This window comes from Haliotis cracherodii, unplaced genomic scaffold (assembly GCF_022045235.1).
Source record: "Haliotis cracherodii isolate W230 unplaced genomic scaffold, xgHalCrac1.p SCAF_28, whole genome shotgun sequence".
Classification (NCBI taxonomy): Eukaryota; Metazoa; Mollusca; class Gastropoda; order Lepetellida; family Haliotidae; genus Haliotis; species Haliotis cracherodii.
The window spans coordinates 2,100,462-2,118,846 of record NW_027266284.1 but is presented as its reverse complement, the minus strand read 5'-3'; the positions used below and the strand labels follow the sequence as shown (position 1 = coordinate 2,118,846).

General features: G+C 41.3%; 1 protein-coding gene across 1 annotated transcript; it reads left to right on the top strand.

Annotated features, from left to right (window-relative positions):
• The first annotated feature begins 3,754 nt into the window (after positions 1–3,754).
• LOC139473399 (uncharacterized) lies at positions 3,755–11,958 on the top strand. Its single transcript, XM_071255970.1, has 3 exons — positions 3,755–3,862; positions 9,870–10,855; positions 11,061–11,958. Exons 2-3 carry the CDS (start codon positions 9,931–9,933, stop codon positions 11,591–11,593), a joined length of 1,458 nt encoding a protein of 485 aa, XP_071112071.1. The 5' UTR covers positions 3,755–3,862; positions 9,870–9,930; the 3' UTR covers positions 11,594–11,958.
• Positions 11,959–18,385: the final 6,427 nt, after the last annotated feature.

Below are 18,385 nucleotides of genomic sequence, written 5' to 3'. Positions count from 1 at the left end.
TCGGTTTAAAATTAAATTTAGTACGTTTATCTCCTAAACAGTCTCATACGTGCATGAGCTAGAATCGAGGGATAAAAGTTGATACTATGGATACATCGCTCGTTTCACAGACCAGCCTGAGTGTTAAGGTAACCCTATCGTTACGTAATGAAACTGACTTATGATAAGTGTAGTGCTAAGGCTACTTTGTGAAACGTAGCCCTGACCCAGCATTGCATCCACCTTAAATGCGCGTGGAACTGTTTTCCACTGCTGAGAAGATACCAAGCCATACACCTCGGAATAGGTCACGTGGAAACCAGTATGATTAAACAGACCTACTAGAACGACACAAGAATAATAAAATTCTTTACATCTCGGCTGCCGTTGTAATACTGTTATAAAATTATCCAGCAAAATAAATATATCCGTGTTGGCAGAACTGTGTGTTGACGTTGAATGAATACCTCTGTTTATTGTTGTGCAGCCAGGCAGAGATAGAGGGTGTTAGTGTTGGAATGAACCTTGGTATAATTTGAACATTACAAGAATAACACTTGTCAAAAAGTAAACATTAAAAAATTATGCGCATCAAAATTCAACTTTGAAAAAGTACCCGGGGCAATATTCAACGTTGAAAAGTACCCGGGGCAATATTCAACGTTGAAAAGTACCCGATTCATAATTCTACAGGGACTACTTTTTCAACGTAAGGGTCGGATCATTTGCAACGAGTCGGTTCATTTTTTAACCGTTGAAAAATGTCTCGGTTGTGTTGAAATATGAACCGGATGTTTTGGTGCTAGTATTTCTTTAAAAAATACACCATTGGCATCACAAACGGTTAAATTATTAAAGAAAACTGTATATTCTATTAGCGAAGCATTGTGTTTACTGTTCAATATGTCACTACAATCAAGTATATTTCCATCAGGGTGGAAAAAAGCAAAAGTTATGCGTATTGTAGTCTGTGATGTATCAAAAGCCTTTGATCGTGTATGGCACAGTGGGCTTGTGTATAAATTAGAGAGGTATGGTATAAGGCCTATAGTAGTATAGGTAATGATGGTTTTGGCTCACTTCCACTGGAGACAGATTCATAAAACTATACCACCACTACAGGGGGATTTTTTTATGTCAAAATGATAATGTGATTCAACGATTGTCATAAGATTATACTAAATTGTAATGAAAATATTCTCTATTATTTTTATTCATCCGTATACCATTATTTTGAACGAAGTGATATTTGACATTCTTCGTTCATTTTACTAGGAGACCAGACTATATACTCTTCTTGGTAATTGTGGAGAGAAACAATTGATGACCGTATTTGGTTTGTTTGACATCACTACTATGATATATACCCTGTGGTAATTCTCTCTGTTTGATAATTTTGTCCCTGAGGATAAACGCTTCGAGAGCTTTTTCGAGTTCTTCCTTTGTTGGTTTGTAATTCTCCATTATCATATACTTATGTAAGCATTCGTTTAAATGTGATCTAATGATAGTAGGCAATCTATTTTTAATCTCCAGCCAGTTCTTGGGTTTTGGCACGGAATAATTGATGCGCTTGTTGTCTCCCCTGTTCTATGAACTTTTTTTTCTCGTCTTCGTTAATACCACTGGTCTTACGAGAATTTGATCGAATCTCCTGCTTCATTGTGTTGTATTTGGTGAGTTCTGACAGCACTAAACGAAACTCCTCCTCGGATATCTTACAATCAGCCAGTGCTGTTGAAATATGATCCTCAATGCTGTTCAACTTTGCTTACGGCGAGTATCCGAATATTATCATGTTTTAATGCTTTCTTTTGCAACTTAAGAGAAATGAATTTTATCGCTATTGCTGCCAGTCCTGAGACTCCAGCCGCTATTTCCATCCCAAGTACGATAGGCGCGGCTATTATAGTTGATAATAAACCAACACCGGCTACACCAGTACCATGCTAGCCGTTACAAGCGCGGTGTCAACTCCGTCGAGAGCATTCACAGCTCTGCGATACTTTTTATACAATCCAAGTCTCAACTCACTCTCATTCTCTATTCGATGTTTTATGTCACTTATTTGATGTAATCGAAATCCATTAACAGTATCCATCTTTTCAGATGCTTCATCGAGCGCCGGATATAAACTCATAGTGTATATTATTATATTATATAATAGTCTTTAATTGGTCTTGCTTCAATGTTTTGAGAGTATACATCAACTATATTAAATGTATATTATACAGCATGGATATCTTTGTAAGAGAAATGCTGTCACTTTTAATAATTTGGACCCCCTCAAGGGTTGCAATAGGTAATGCTCCCATATAAATAATACTGCAACGTTGACGCTCGTGTTTCTTAAGCCATTTATTCGATAGACCTGGTAATATTTCAAAGGCATGTACCAGTGTATCTCCAAACAAGACTTCAATCATAAGAGTAGAAAGATTAGGTATTGCACTCACGTTAACTTTAATATCATTGAATTCAGCAACCAAATTTAAACTAATTTTTTTACTGCCGGACGACTATATAACATATGACCTGGGTTTCCTGGCAGGGGAGAGACTAACACACTTTTTCGTTTTAATGGGATATAAGCCCCGAGTACGATCCCACTATTTATTATCTTAGTTAAATTATGTGCTTTACCCATCATCACATAAGGTGGTTTAATGACGATATTCAGTAGCCACTCGATTTTTTCTTCGATCATAGTCCATTTATCATCATCGTTGCGAGTAAGATTGTACGAAGTGTTTTTATTGAGTCTACTAACGTCGATTTCGCTTAAATCTCCTAGATTACCTGTGAATGTAACTTCTTTCCGCTTGTATACATTATCTTGTAAGTGTAAAGCGTATAACTTGCCATCTTTACCTAGTATCAAACAGTTGTCTTGTGTATATCATGACAACAACACGGTTGTCTTCTGTATATCGTGACAACAACACGGTTGTCTTGTGTATATCATGACAACAACACGGTTGTCTTCTGTATATTGTGACAACAACACGGTTGTCTTGTGTATATCATGACAACAACACGGTTGTCTTGTGTATATCATGACAACAACATGGTTGTCTTCCGTATATTGTGACAACAACACGGTTGTCTTGTGTATTGTGATAACAACATGGTTGTCTTCCGTATATTGTGACAACAACTTGGTTGTCTTCCGTATATTGTCATAACAACACGGTTGTCTTGTGTATTGTGATAACAACACGGTTGTCTTCCGTATATTGTCATAACAACACGGTTGTCTTGTGTATTGTGATAACATCATGGTTGTCTTCCGTATATTGTGACAACAACACGGTTGTCTTGTGTATTGTAACAACAACATGGTTGTCTTCCGTATATTGTGACATCAACACGGTTGTCTTGTGTATTGTGATAACAACATGGTTGTCCTGAGTAATTATTGACAACAAGGTTGTTCTGTCTATTTCGTGACTGCAACACGTTTTTTTCTGTTTACATAAAGATAACCTCACTCGTGTATGTTATTACAGGCACTGTGTTGTCAAATGTATATCATGACATCCACACTGTTGTCCTGTTTATATTGTGAATTCACACTGTTGCCATGTCTATATTAACACGCATACTGTTTATACTGTGTACATAATGAAAGTCGCACTGCTGACTCATGTGTAGTTATGAAATGCACATTGTATGTTGTGACGTACTAGTCATCAGTATTGATAGCGGGCGACATTCGCGATACCAGGTGTTACTGTCTTGTGACATAGATTATACATGCGTTCTTCAACTGAGAAGCGCATGTTTCACTCATGCTCGAAGTAGCTGTACAGCATGTGTGTCTACAGAAGTAACTTGTCCTTATGTGTGTAGCCTGTAGTCCCATAGCCTTTACAAATTCAAGGTCAGTGGTGCACAGCTATAATATGGAAGGTAAAGCGTTGTGCTTAGGGCTTACATATGTGATATTGATGATGTCGTGTAGGTATGATGCTGTCGTACTAAAGTCTAATGGTGTATTACTGCATCTATTGTTGCCGGGCACATATATGATCGCTGGCAACAATATATGCCAACGTTCACGGCACATATTGTCGCCAATCGTCACATATTCTCGACGGCAACGATATATGCCGGGGGTGCAGTGATTTGAAAGGCCATATATATGATAGAATGTAAGACGACTCGGGATTTTGTTAGTGCGGACACCATTATGAAGATGCTTTACGTTATCTTTCATTAGCCCTCAGTTTACGATAATTAGATGTAAACGTTACTTCTATAAGAATGGATATGATCTTAAAACTGTTTTATATGTAAATAACAAATTTAACTGATTGACAGAAGATATTTATCAACGACCAGAAACCAGAAATGTTTTATCTAATGAAATGGGTGGTGTAGGAATATAACTCTGGTTCATTAATTATTAACTTGTGATACGCAAGTGATACAATAGTTATACATCTATAGATTGCTGTATAATTATTTATAATATAATGGGTAGGTTTCTCGGCTGGATAAAGCCAACCGATAAAAACGATATCCTTTGGGGTCATATGCGGATAGAGATGCAAATATGAAAGGTCAAGTATGGACTACTTTCAGTGTTTATAAACAAACATGGCGTCGGCGATCGAGTTAGAATTACCCGTCGATGAATCAGGATAAACTATAAGGATAACTGCCATCATTATCAAAAGAATAGTCTCATGTAGTGAAAATCAGTGTCTAACTGTGACGTAACTAAGGCATTTTACAGGTTTGGGCAACTTTGGAGATATAAATTGCGAGACTATTTTGCGAGGGCACTAGCCAAGCTGAATCAGTTTCCATATATCTGTGCTTGAACACCTCTGCGCCTAGAAACCTTTTCCACAAATGAAAACAGTTGGATTTGGCCAAAATATGTTCGAATTGCTACCTTGTTTCGTTTGTCGCTGTGTGTACACCTGGCGACTGACTGTGGCCGTGACGTTTCATAGACTAGGGTCAGAGTATTAAAAACAATTTGTGTAGGCAATTGTTGTTTTCCATATACATGTATGTAGTGACGTCACTGTATAAGAAACAGGTTTCATTTGGAACTATATTGGCTACCGTCACTGTCCAACCGACACATCACTTACCCTCTGACGTAATATATATTAATGCGCACATTCCTGGAAAACTTGCAATGTTTAGGTAATATTTGTGAGAGATGGAAGGATATTTTCTAGCACAGAATTGAATAATGACACTATATGATAAAGAGGTTATCACGCTTGTGTGTTTGGGATGGTAAATATCCTGTATTAGGAATAAACGTTATGTATTTAGCTCGCCAAGGCTTGCTTAATACAATCTCCAAACACACTCGCGTGATAACCTCTATTTATCTGTAAAACTTTTGAATGTCCATGTACATGTATATAGTTATCTATATGACGTTTTTTTAAATATCACTTCTATTCTTTTAAGCATGTCTATTCTGTACAATGTATGGCGTAATTTATATTGAGGAGATATATTTATGTAGGGCAAACTTTGTTTATAAATCCCCATCCGCTAAATATATGATTGTAGAAATATATACTGTTAAAATACATCATTTCTAAATACAAATACAGTACCTCTACAACATTCGACTGTATAATATTTTCTGTTAATTATTATTGTTGATTATTTCAAATTTCGAGTCTTTTCTCGTTACTTCGATTATTTTCTCGTTATTTCAATTATTTTCTTGAAATAGCTAGTTTTTTCTCGTTGCTTTGAACATTTTCTCCTTCGTTTAAGCGTGGACTTGTATATATACGGTTATATAAGTCCGTGGTTCAAGAAAATCGCAAACATTCAAAATTTCAATATTTTTCTCGTTGCTTGAATTATTTTCTCGTTATTTCGATTATTTTCTCGTTATGTCGATTATTTACTCGTTATATCAACTTTATTTCAACTTGCTTAAATTATTTTCTCCTTATTTCGTTCATTTTCTCCTTATTTCGATTATTTTCTCCTTATTTCGATTATTTTTCTTCTTATTTCGATTATTTTTTCGTTGCTTCGAGTTCTATCTCGCTATAAGGGTGTTGTATTGTGTTGTTGAATAATTGTTGGTGAGCAGGTAAGGGTAGGGGTATTGTTGAGTATTTGTTGTTGAGGAGAAAAGGGTGTGGATATTGTTGACTAGACACTGTTTTTTGGTAAGTTGTGTGAGTGAGTTTGGGTTAACGCCGATTTCAACAGTATTTTGGTTATTTCATGGCGTGATGAAGACATTGACGCTTACCACGGTGGTGAAACACACGAGCACGGGCATAATGTTGACAAACCTAAAACAATAATCAGGCGAATCATAACCACAAGCAAAGGTCTCTGGTACGCCCTAGGGAAGAAACTCAACATAGCGAATTCCGGCCCCTTATATGACTGGATCCACCCGTGCCCACTTGTTTGGGAAATGTGTGCTGTTGCCGAGTAGTTTTTGTTGAAGTGGAAGGTGTGGATGTTAATGAATAGATGGTCTTGTGGAGGAAAGAGTGTGGGTGTTCACGAGAGGACACTGTTGTTGAAGAAAGGGGAAAGAGTGTGGATTCTGTTGAGTTGGAGTTTTTAAGAGAAGGATGTGTGAATTGCAATCATGGGGATGTTGTTTTGTTGATGTGGAGGAAAGGACGTGGATGTGTTTGATTTTACGACGTTTTAGGGGGAGAAGGTGTTGATGTTGCTGAGTAGACGCTGTTGTGGAAGAAGGAGTGCTGATGACTAGGGCTTGACGCTTTTGTGAATGGATATTTTGATAAAGTTCGTACATCTTTATGATCAAAATATCTGTGAAAAGTAATATTTAGAAGACTATTACAGTCATATATATGCACTGAAGACACGTACATGTATAGGCAGACATGTAATATGCATACACGTAGGCATCTAAATTTTCATTAGCATCCATCAAGTCTCATTAAGAATGTTCGCTGGTTTGTTAACTTTTTCTGCTGAGTCAGGTATTTTAAAATGTTTGTTGATTGATCTAACCGTCAAAAAACAGAAAGAATGAGGTTAATCTGGATTTCTGCACTTGTTTGCTACACTGCCAAATTCACACTTGAGTGAGTGAGTTAAATGTTCAGGTATTTTAAAATGTTTGTTGATTGATCTAACTGTCAAAAAACAGAAAGAATGAGGTTAATGTGGATTTCTGCACTTGTTTGCTACACTGCCAAATTCACACTTGAGTGAGTGAGTTAAATGTTTAAGTTACGATGGATATTTTATTATAGAGCAAAAAGTGATATCACTCAGCGTTTTTAACAGTTTTGCATAAAAGTATAATTAATATAACACAACTTTTAAAAATATTTAAACATCTGGATAAAACGTTAAAATATAAGAAAACATAATTTAGACTCCATTTTAGTGTGCACATTTTGAGCAAATTGATGACGTCATACAGTGCAATGGCGTCAGGCAAGAGGGTTACAATGCAGTGACGTCCTTATTCAAGGACTACGACGCTACTTTTGCCGTAAGCAATACACGACAAGTCATAAAACGGGACTCAAATTAGTTTTCACTTATTACGCCTAATATTTGACGATTTGATTTTCAGTGTCGTGATTTTCTGCTTCATACCTTTATATTGGCGTTAGACTGGCTTAAAATATGTCGTTAAGAGGTGACTTCCGATACGCTCCAGTCGCGCAGTAAACACACAATCATACCAGCAAATGTCCTTAATGTTTAGGGATTAGATAGTTGTGTGGTACAGAAGGGTAATTAATGACATGCTGTCTTACTTTCACTCACATAATGTTTACATATACCCAGCCATAAAAGAAACGCAAGTTGTACATAAAATGGGGATAACGTTAAGACTATTTGTGGATAATATTAAGAAATGATAAGATTTGATAACAAATGGGCGTTGATTGTTTGATGACAATCGTCGGTGTTTATTGAACAATCCCCCCCAAAACAAAGTACCCCCAAACAGAAAAACGAAAGTACAGTTGTGTCCACCAGTTGCGTGTGTGGAATACGTCAGCTGCGATATAGGCCGCACATCGCCGTTTTGTTGAGTCGACAAGTCTTTAGAAGACATTCCCACACCAAAAAGGCTTCCAGTTCCTGAAGTGTATATGGCTGCCATGCAGCCTGACGATGTCTCCCGATCTCGTCCAAGACATGCCATTGGCGCCATGTCCGGTGAAAAAGACGATCAGAGCATCACAAGACTATTATTCACTCTGAGGAAGTCCATAGACACGTGCTGTATGAGGACGAGCGTTGTCCTGCTGAAAGACCTGGAGTTGATGTTGACCCAGGAAGAGGGGTCTGACGTGTTTACGAAGGACATCATCCCTGTACACGACAGGAGTCACACGCTGACGGAACACGTATAGAGGGGCCCTGCGATGATAACTAAAGTCTCCCCAGACCATGATGCTTCCTCCTCCCCGCCGATCGGCCTGAAAGACACAGCAGTTAGCATAACGCTCATTACGTCGTCTCCACACTCTGATGTGGCCATCGGCGAGAGAAAGGTTGAACCTTGATTCGTCTGCGAAGACAACTTGTTGCTACTGTTGATGTCGTCAACGCATGTGCTGTTGGGCCCACTGCAGACGTTGTTGGCGGTGACATGGAGTCAATATGGGTCCAACGTAAGGACGTCGACATGTGATTCTTGCCGCTCTTAGACGACGACGACGAACTGTGTCGGCTGACATGGGATGACGTGGACCTTGAATGGTTGCAGCTGTCTGTGTTATCCGGATGTAACGGTCCTGCGCTGGAATAGTGACTCTCTGCCGTCCAGAATGAGGCCAGTCTTGGACACTGCCTGTCTGCTGATGCCTTGCGACCAATCTGGTGATGGTAGACACATGACATCCAAAGTGCCTCGACACTGCAGTTGACGTTGATCCGCCCTGTAGCATCCCTATGGCAACGCCTTCCCAGAGTTCAGTTAATCGAAATAGATGAACAAGAAGGAAATCCACGCATTTTTGCATGTGATTTGCGCTGCACGTGCATGAAAACGTCAAGGAGAGGAAACGACTGCGTTCCTGCGACGTACTCAAAATGGATGATGTAAATAGTGAACAGTGTTTCTTCAATGCGTCTCTTTACGTGAACTTTGTATACATTTCATTTCACAAATTACTATTTTATGCATTTCACAAACAAACAACTTGACTTGCCTTTCTTCTTGCGGTCGAGTATACATTCATTAGTAATGTCGAAAGTCGTTTGATTATTGCAGGAGCATTTAAGACGGTATTGTAGCTGGCCATGTGTATATTGTGACATACCATCAGCAATGGTAGCGGACGAGTGAGAGTAAAGTGTGAATACACTATTAGTTGTTGTTGTTATGTAGCAGTATAGATTGCTGTACATGTATTTTACTAATTGAAGCACTGGCGATATGTCGAGTGCTAATGCGACCAGACTGTAACAGGAAGTGTAATTATAGTTCCCACAAGGTTGTTGACAAATATGGCAAGTCTGATCGTTCAAGGGGTTTCTAGAAGGTTGACTGTACCTATACCTGAAAACCCCGAATTCTTGCAAACTTCAACGCCATTCCAGATTTAAAGAACATGCCGGTTTCAGGACATTTGACACATACATGACCCATTGCTTTATTTGTAAACCTAAACCTGTGTGTTTCAATATGATAAGTGATTATTCATTTCATTGATCTTGTGTTGTTATTTACTGGTTTTCACAATTTTGTTTTGTATGTACCGATTTCTGGGTGAGCCTGTGCGTTTCAGTTTGCAAATCACCTGGTAAAATTATACTATAGCATAGCTAAACATTGAAATCCACAACAGCAAATACTCAACAGTGAAAGAAAAGTTTAGTTCATTCACAAATGGTTGGATGTATTTTGTAATACTGTTCATTTCTGTTCACTTCAGTGACCCCTAACTTTGGTTGTCAACTTTGTTGAAGACTTTGTGTACTCATATGCTATAGACCATGGCATCATCGCCCGAACTCTCTACTCTAAATTGCTCTGCATTTGACAGTAACACAACGCTGAACTTTACTCTACCCCCGCTGGATTATTCTCTTGCGGACACATACAAAGTTGTGGCAGGATCCCTTGTGTTCCTGTTCATCCTGCCCTTTGTCCTTTTCGAGTTCAGCTTCTTCCCAATTGGCGCCTCCTCCGCCATACTGCTGGGTGCCGTCCTCATGGTGGCAACAACTGTACTGAACCAGAGAGACTTTTATGAGATTATTGGAGAAGACGGAAACTTGCGGACAATATTCCTTCTCCTTGGTATGATGATTATATCCCAGTACTTTGAACGAGAACATATCATTCACAAAATGATGAACAAAATGTTGAAGAACGATATATCCTTCCCCGGCTATTTATGGAGAGTTAATATGTTGTCCTTCATAGTGGCTGCATTGTTCACCAACGACGCTGCATGTATCATACTGACACCTTTGGTTCTAAGGCACTGGTGCTCACAGAATAGACCAACTGTTGAGCTGGAGACCCTTACACTAGCAATATCAACATCAGCAAACATTGGAAGTGTCATTACCATATTCGGTAATCCTCAAATGGCATTGATAGCGTCAACAACCGAGGAACCTGTATTCCTTAAAAGTCAGCTTGATCTCCAGCGCAGCATTACTTACCTCGGTATTCCGGCAGTCATAGGCTACTTCCTCAACTTGGCCTTCTTAGTTGCTCACTTCCAGTTGAATGCTTCCTATAGGCTCTGTAACAAACCAGTCGCTTTAGCAGTTGAAGTAGATGCCGCGTCGTCATCAGAGGCAGATGTCAAGGGAAGGAGCAGGATCTTTCTTTGGCTGCCTCTCCTTGTACTGATCGTCATGTTGGTGCTTTTTTTTGTTAAGACAGACGACTTCCAGTTTGATATAGGTTTGTATTATTACCTTTATATCTAAGGTACACGTGAAAGAAGTTAGACTTAGGAGAATATCAGTATTTATCATTGGGTCTTAAGTCTGTTGAATGAGCAAAAACTAATGAAAACATCTTCGCGTTATATTTCAAAGATTGCCCAGTGTCTCATCTGAACAGAGATATGTTTAAGGTCTTGTAATTGTTTTCTTTTTGCGTTCAGGTATTCTTCCAATGGCGGCTTCTGCTTTAATCATGACAGCAGACGCCGTATTGAACAAGACCAACCCAAGCCGCCTCATAATGAAAGTAGACTGGAACGTCATCCTCATGTTCTTCGGTATTTTCGTGTGGCTGGGTGGGGTAAACGCCACGCGAGTGCCACGTTATGTGTGGGAGGCTATTGGCTTAGCTGGTCATCCTATCAATGATGCTAAGACTATTGCAACATTTTCGGCGTTTGTTATCTTTGGGTCTAACATTTTCAGCAACGTGCCCTTGACGATCATCGTTTTAGAGCAGTTGCAACCGTGTGCCGATCAGCTGGAGCTTGTGCTATACCTTGCGTGGTGCTCTACCATCGCCGGCAACCTCACACTCTTCGGCAGTGTGGCAAACATTATCGTGGCGCAGAAATCCAAGCAAACCCTGAATATTCCCCTCACGTTCTGGACATTCTTCAAATACGGCTTTTTGACAACACTTATTATTACTGTACAGGGCATATTTATCATCTATGGACTCTTGCGGCTATGATGGCTCATGTCAGGATTGTATGTTCATAGAACACGCTCGTATCACAACAAGGAGCTAGCAGACATGTTATTATCACAAGAAAATCCAAGTCATGATCGTGGATGATTGTCACCTGTGTTAGTAGTAGTTAGCCTAGTGTTTGCCTCACTTGCCTACATTCATTTTGTAAACATGTAATTTCAAAGTCCTGAATGATTCCATTTGTTTTGTTTTATTTAAACATATTTTATTCAGATTGAAATGGATTGGGAACAAGTTTTCCAACTTAGGACTCCCTCTCCATGGTATTTTCAAAGCTTGTACAGTAAATCATATACAAGGAAAACAGAAAAGAAGATGAGTGTAAAGATAACAAGAAATTTACAAAAGAGAGACTAGTATATGTACATTAAAGTGTTACCCAAATCTCTTTGTATGACTTATAAACATTTGCGCTGCTTTAAAGATGTATTGATTTTCGATAATGGACAAACATTCATTTCCATTTAACATCAAACCTAAATCTATTTTACCATTTTTGTTCACGGCGTTCTGTAAAATGTCCCGAATTATTATTAACATAGTTTTTCTCTGGTGGACATACAATGGACACTTTAATAAATAATGATATGCGTTTTCACATGGATTACCACATTGACATATTGGATCACATTTTATCTCTATTCTGTATATATCATAATTTAACTGGCTTTTCATGTATCTTAATCGAGTATGATAAATATTCAACTTTCTAACACCACAGGAAAAATATGGAGGTGCAATGACTTCCTCTTTTTGTATGTATACTAGCCACATTAAGAAACTGTGTACGGAGAAAATATAGATATAAGGGCACACCGTCCATATATGAAATATAGGTTTGAACACAGCAATTATTGGAGACATTCAAACGCTCATGCACGTGCCATGCGATATGACGCCATTGATGGGAGCCTATGGACGTGCAATGTGTTACTGCACTTGCATCCTGTGCAGCTGTACACAGCATGTGCAACTCAAAATTCGCTGTCACTTTGGAAAGCATGATCTGTGGTCATTCAAAAATTCAAAACTTCTCAGGGGCAGACACAAGCATATCACAAACAAATCATGCCAAGATTGACAGCTGCACAGCGTCATGAAGCCATTGGAATGATCCAAGCGGGAATGAGGAAACAACAGGTGGCAACACATTTCCAATGCCATCGTAACACGATATCGGCATTGGTGAGGCGTTATCAGAACACAAATGACGTTGCCGACCACCCACGTTCTGGACGTCCCCGAGTAACGACGCCAAGACAGGACAGATGGATTCGAGTTACACATCTCCAACACAGGTTCCAAACGGCAGTAACGACGTCCCAGACAATTCCTGGACTGCGCCGTATCCATCCCAACACTGTCAGGAATCGTTTACGTCAGTACGGGATTCGAGTCGACCGTCTAAGATGGTGTCGAAATCATGTTCGCCAACCTCGAATATGGTGGAGAAATGTTGTCTTTACAGATGAATCGAGGTTCAACATGTCCCACAGTGACGGGCGCCAACGTGTCTACCGGCGTTTGGGAGAACGTTATGCACGCAACTGTACTGTGGAGAGGAATCGTTTTGGAGGTGGCTCTGTGATGATTTGGGGTGGGATAACAGCACGGCACCAAACCCCTTTGGTGGTTGTTCAGGGCAATCTCACCGGTGTTGGCTGCAGGGATCAGATTCTGAGGCCTGTGGTCATTTCTTTCCTGCAACGTCGTGGCCCGGGATTGACATTTCAACAGGACAACGCTCGTCCTCACACGGCTAGGGACGCAATAGATTTCCATCACCATAACAATGTCATGTTACTGCCATGGCCTGCAGCAGTTTCTCCAGATCTCTCCCCAATAGATGAAATGGAGTGCCGTCTGCGTCGTCTTCCACATCCTCCAGATAACGTCCGTGACTTGGCACAGGATTTGAGGAGGATATGGCAGGCCATTCCCCAGGCCTTCCATGCCCATTTGGTGGACTCCATGCGTCGCCGATGCACTGCTGTGATTCACGCACAGGGTGGTCATACCCGTTATTGACTTTGTGACTTTGTCGTTTGAGCCCCTACTCCATTTTGATCTTCTGACGTCATCGTAACAGATGTTGTTCAGGTCCCGTTGACATTTTCTTATGGTCCGATCATTCAGCTGCTACAGCGTCTGCATCATTTTGTTCTTGCTGTGTTGTATTTCAATCCAGAATATATTTTCTCCGTGCACAGTTTCTTTATGTGGCTAGGATAGGTCTTGAATTGGGATGTAGATGTACAATTTCTACCTGCTGCAGGAATAGTGTTCCATAACCTTACAGTTGATGGAATAAAAGAACACGTGGAGTGTTTTAATCTAGTATATGGAATCTCAATATTGTCTCAATTTCTTAAATTATATGAAACATTTGAACCTACAGTGGTTGGAACAATGTCTTTAAGATAAGTTTGGGCAATATTACTTTGTGTTTTGTAGAACAAACATAGCTTACATTTCCTCCTTCGTTCAATTAACGTTTCCCATCCTGTTTCATAATACAGATGTGTGTGCGAAGTATACTTTGGGAGTCCAGTAACTACTCTGGCAGCTTCTAGTTGGAGATTTTCTAACTGAGTTGATAATTCTATATTACACCCATCCCACACTTCACACGCATATTCGAAATATGGTCTTATGAAGATTGTATATACTTTATTTAATGTATTTCAGTAGTTGAGTACATCAGTCCAGGACCGCTCAGGATTACAGGACCAAAATGGCGGCCCATCCGTTTCCGGTGACGTGCGCATCCAAGATGGCGTCACATCCGTTTCCGGTGGCGCGCGCATCCAAGAGGGCGGCCCATCCGTTTCCGGTGGCGTGCGCCTCCAAGATGGCGTCGCCTCCGTGTCCGGTGGTGCGTGCACCTCCAAGAGGACGTTTCCTCCGTTTTCCGGGGGAGGAGGAGGAGGGAGGGAAGGGAGAAAAAAAAACAGAGAAGCCACTTTGTTGCTAGGTTGACGTCATATCGGCGACGGATCTTGCAACAACATTCCACAAATCATGTCATTGGGTATGGTGATGTGATTGTAAACTTTGAGTTGTAAGGTTTCGTTCCACAAGGCGATTGTGTATTGTAGCCCACCATGACAGTCGTTCGTCTAAGTTACAGTCGGTGAGTGGCGATCACCTTAGCGCTACGATCATGGTGTGGAATTCTAAAGGTGTTGCCTGAATTTCTAAAGGTGAATCGACAGGCACAGACATGGACGTGGTGTAGGAAGGCAGGAAGCGGTCAGATGTCGATCTTGTTTTGTTTTGGTTTTGGTTTTCTCTGGGGGGTGTGCATGGCGATCCTGTTTTTGTTTTTCTTCATCTTACAGACAACACAACACTACTATTGGTTCAACTTTTTTAATCCCCCGCTCACATGAACCAACACAACAAAACAAAAGTCACAGGATTAGGGGCGTCCCTGTGACTTTTGTGAACATGAACGTATGTACACGTATGTGAACGTATGTACAGTTTGAAAAAAAAGAACTTTTGCCACTTTGATAGTGAACGTATGTACATTCCTAAAACGCAGTGAACATATGTACACTCCTCAATCAGGAATGTTGACAGTCAGGTGATCGTAGGTTCAGTGAACAAGTGTCAGGTCAATAAGGGCAGAAAGGTTGGTTCTTTTGATGTAGGGTACGCGTCTGGCCACTCAGTCGAAAGGCAGGCATCTCATCCACAGGAACGGAGGTAGACACTTTGGTATGAAACCATGCTAATACCGTGGCATCATTCTTGGCGATGTCCTTCCAGTCCAACGTATCTAACACTAAAAGTGTTAAAAGTCCACCCACACACGCGATAGGTCAGCATGTAGAGACAGATTCAAAGTCTCTTTAAACAGGGGTAATGAATACAGTCCATAGCTAGCCATCATTTCCACGGATCCAGGAGCTGGACGATAGATGCTCACCCAGTGTGTGCCAGGTTGATCCCTTAAATCTGTGTTGATCACGTAGGCTTTGGGGTAAAAGGAGTCATCCTGTTGCCATCCCAGTCTGGCAAAGTCATCTCTGGCCAGGGTGCCCCGGTAGATGGCATGAAGTGGTTCGTCATCAGCCACGAGGGCTTCTAAATCCAAGGTGCTCAACTCGAGTGGTTCATCCATGATTCCTTGTTGCTGATGTTTTTATACCATCATCGCATTCCGGAAACGATCGATTTCCAGAACATTTTCGTATTCCTCATAGCAGATGATGATGACTAGGTCCTCGAGAGCTTGTCCAAACTGGATTTCCAAACCCAACTTGCCAGTGTGTCGAGGGTAGTTGATGCCTTCATCAGCGCCAAGATCTGGGGTGAGATCCACCACCCACAAGTTGTAACCTTGAGTAAAGGCCTTGGGAGTCAGTTCGCAGGTCTCAGGTCGCCATAGCTGCCCCGTGTTTCGGAACAGATTCATGTAGACTTGTTTCAAATGGGCGCTGTTGTTGCTGAAGTCGTTTTTCATTTCCATGCCATGGACTTCCTGGCCGTTGACTTTGAGCTTCATCATGGTTAGATGATTGTGTTTGAAGTTGTACGGATTCTTCTCTTTGCTTCCTACGTAGGCACTATTGTTCACCAGTCCCAGGACCATGCGTTTTGGTAATTGGCCACCGATGAGGTGATCCTTGTGAAAGTCCCTACCGCCTCTCATGATGTCATGGGCAGTCACATGCACACGTGAAAGGGGATACTTGGCAGTCACCCCAGCGTTCAGACTGGACACGTGTGTTTCTCGGACAGCAGAATCGATGTTGAGTTGACGGACATAGAATTCGGCTTTGGTCAGGGCTAGTTTGTAGACACCATCAGCAGCACACATGAAGAAGAACTCATCGGGACTTCATAGCAATTCCAGTTTCATAGGGACACCATCCAGCAGATAACGGTCGTGAAGAAACAGGTCACAGTGTAGACAGCCTGTAAGTTCCACTTCTTTGGTGGGTACGATAAGATCGCGTCGCGTTCGGACACCTGTGTTCCTTGTGTTCGCATCTGCATCAGGATTTCCAGCACTATCAGTGTACCATCCAGGACATTGAAGATGAGATGTTTTGGCTCCTGTACCATAACTCAGAAGGGTTTCCAAGTAGGCTCTGTAAGGGTAAGTGCCCATGGAGGGTGTGATCTCCAACTGATTGTGTCCCACTTGCAGCCGCACTTCGCGAAACAGGGAATGCATCACATTGTTGACTGACTGTTATCTGCTAGAATGGTATCTGTGCCATCATCTTTCGTCACACGTAGACATACTCTCAGGTAGCACTGTTTCAAATCAATGTAAGCGTTCACGGGATTGGAAATGTTAAACTGGAGTGGTCCTGCTACAGAGGGTGGTGCCAAGGGACTATAGCATATCCACTGACCCTCTTGCACAGAGGTGGACACAGGGGGTACAGTAAAGAGATCCATCTGGGCCTTTGAACATTCGCAAGCATCTCGGCGCATCATGATGATGGATGTTTCACCCTTTTCTCTGCCTTGAAGGACGTCTGGTCGGGTTGAAAGTCTGAACAGGACTGACCTTTAAACCATTTTTCTTTTCCTTTTACGCTGTTTCTGGTGGGTAGTGGTGGTGGTTGGGACGACTTTACGGCTTTTAGGCGGTTTCAGCTCCTCACGTTCCTCCAAGACATCCATAAGGGCTGCTGTGCCACGATGTTTCAGACTCTCTGACCATTTACGTTTGCCTGCAACGACATCACTCACCAACCCAGGCAGGATCTTTTTACCCATCTTGAGCACCGATGTTCAGGCAGATTTAAGGAAAGGCAACGCCATCTTCAAGATACCTCCCAGGCTACTGCCACATTGATGATACCATCCTTTGTATACATTGATGCCACTCCCACGCTGGCCGAACTGTCCTCAATTCATCTGGTGTGCCAATGCGTGTCCCAACATGTTGCTTTCTGCGTTAGTAGCGGCGTCTGAAGTGAAGTGTCACGATGGCTTTCCCCATTTGAAATGGCACGGGGAGTTATAGAGTTTAATACCATCAAAGGAACCATGACGCAGCCCGAGGTAGTGAATGTGCTGAGGGCTTTTAATCACCAAACTGTCTTGCATCATCTTCTTTGACACAGGCATGTAGATCATCAAGGGAGTCATCGTATTGCCCACAATTTGATCTTCGACCAGGTTGTTGTAAATGTACACAGTATCAAATCCTGACAGACGATGTGCTTTCGTATCACCTGTGATTTCTACATAGCCACTTGTCATGCGAGTAGTTCCCACTTGCCACTGGGACAAGGCAGTCAAGGGAACGGGTGTCTCTGTGTTGGTTTTATAGTCCTCCTCACCGAGGATTGGTAGTTGAACAAATCCGAGCATTCTAAAGAGTGGACTTGGCATGATCACTTCCGTGGAATAGATTGGTCCACCAGTATTTCCCATGAGAGGATGATTGATTGCTACTTCTTGAGGGGCTTGGAATCGCACCTTTCCATCTTCAAGCATGTCAAATCGAAGACTATCTTTGGGATACATGACATCAATGACAAACCGTCTTCCATCACTTTGGACGCTCTCTGAGGGCTGTTCTTTCAAGACATCTGTAATATGTTCCTGAATCAAACGGTTGAGGGTTTTCACCAAATCTTCAGATGAATAGACGCCTTTCTCGATTGGAATCTTCTTTCTTCCATAACGGACGATACCATACTATGGCTGTGGTATAACACTCCCCGTGCTTTCATACACAAGGGTGTCTTTTTTCAGTTTGAGGTTCAGCGCAAACCAGTCAAAGGGTGGGGCGACGTT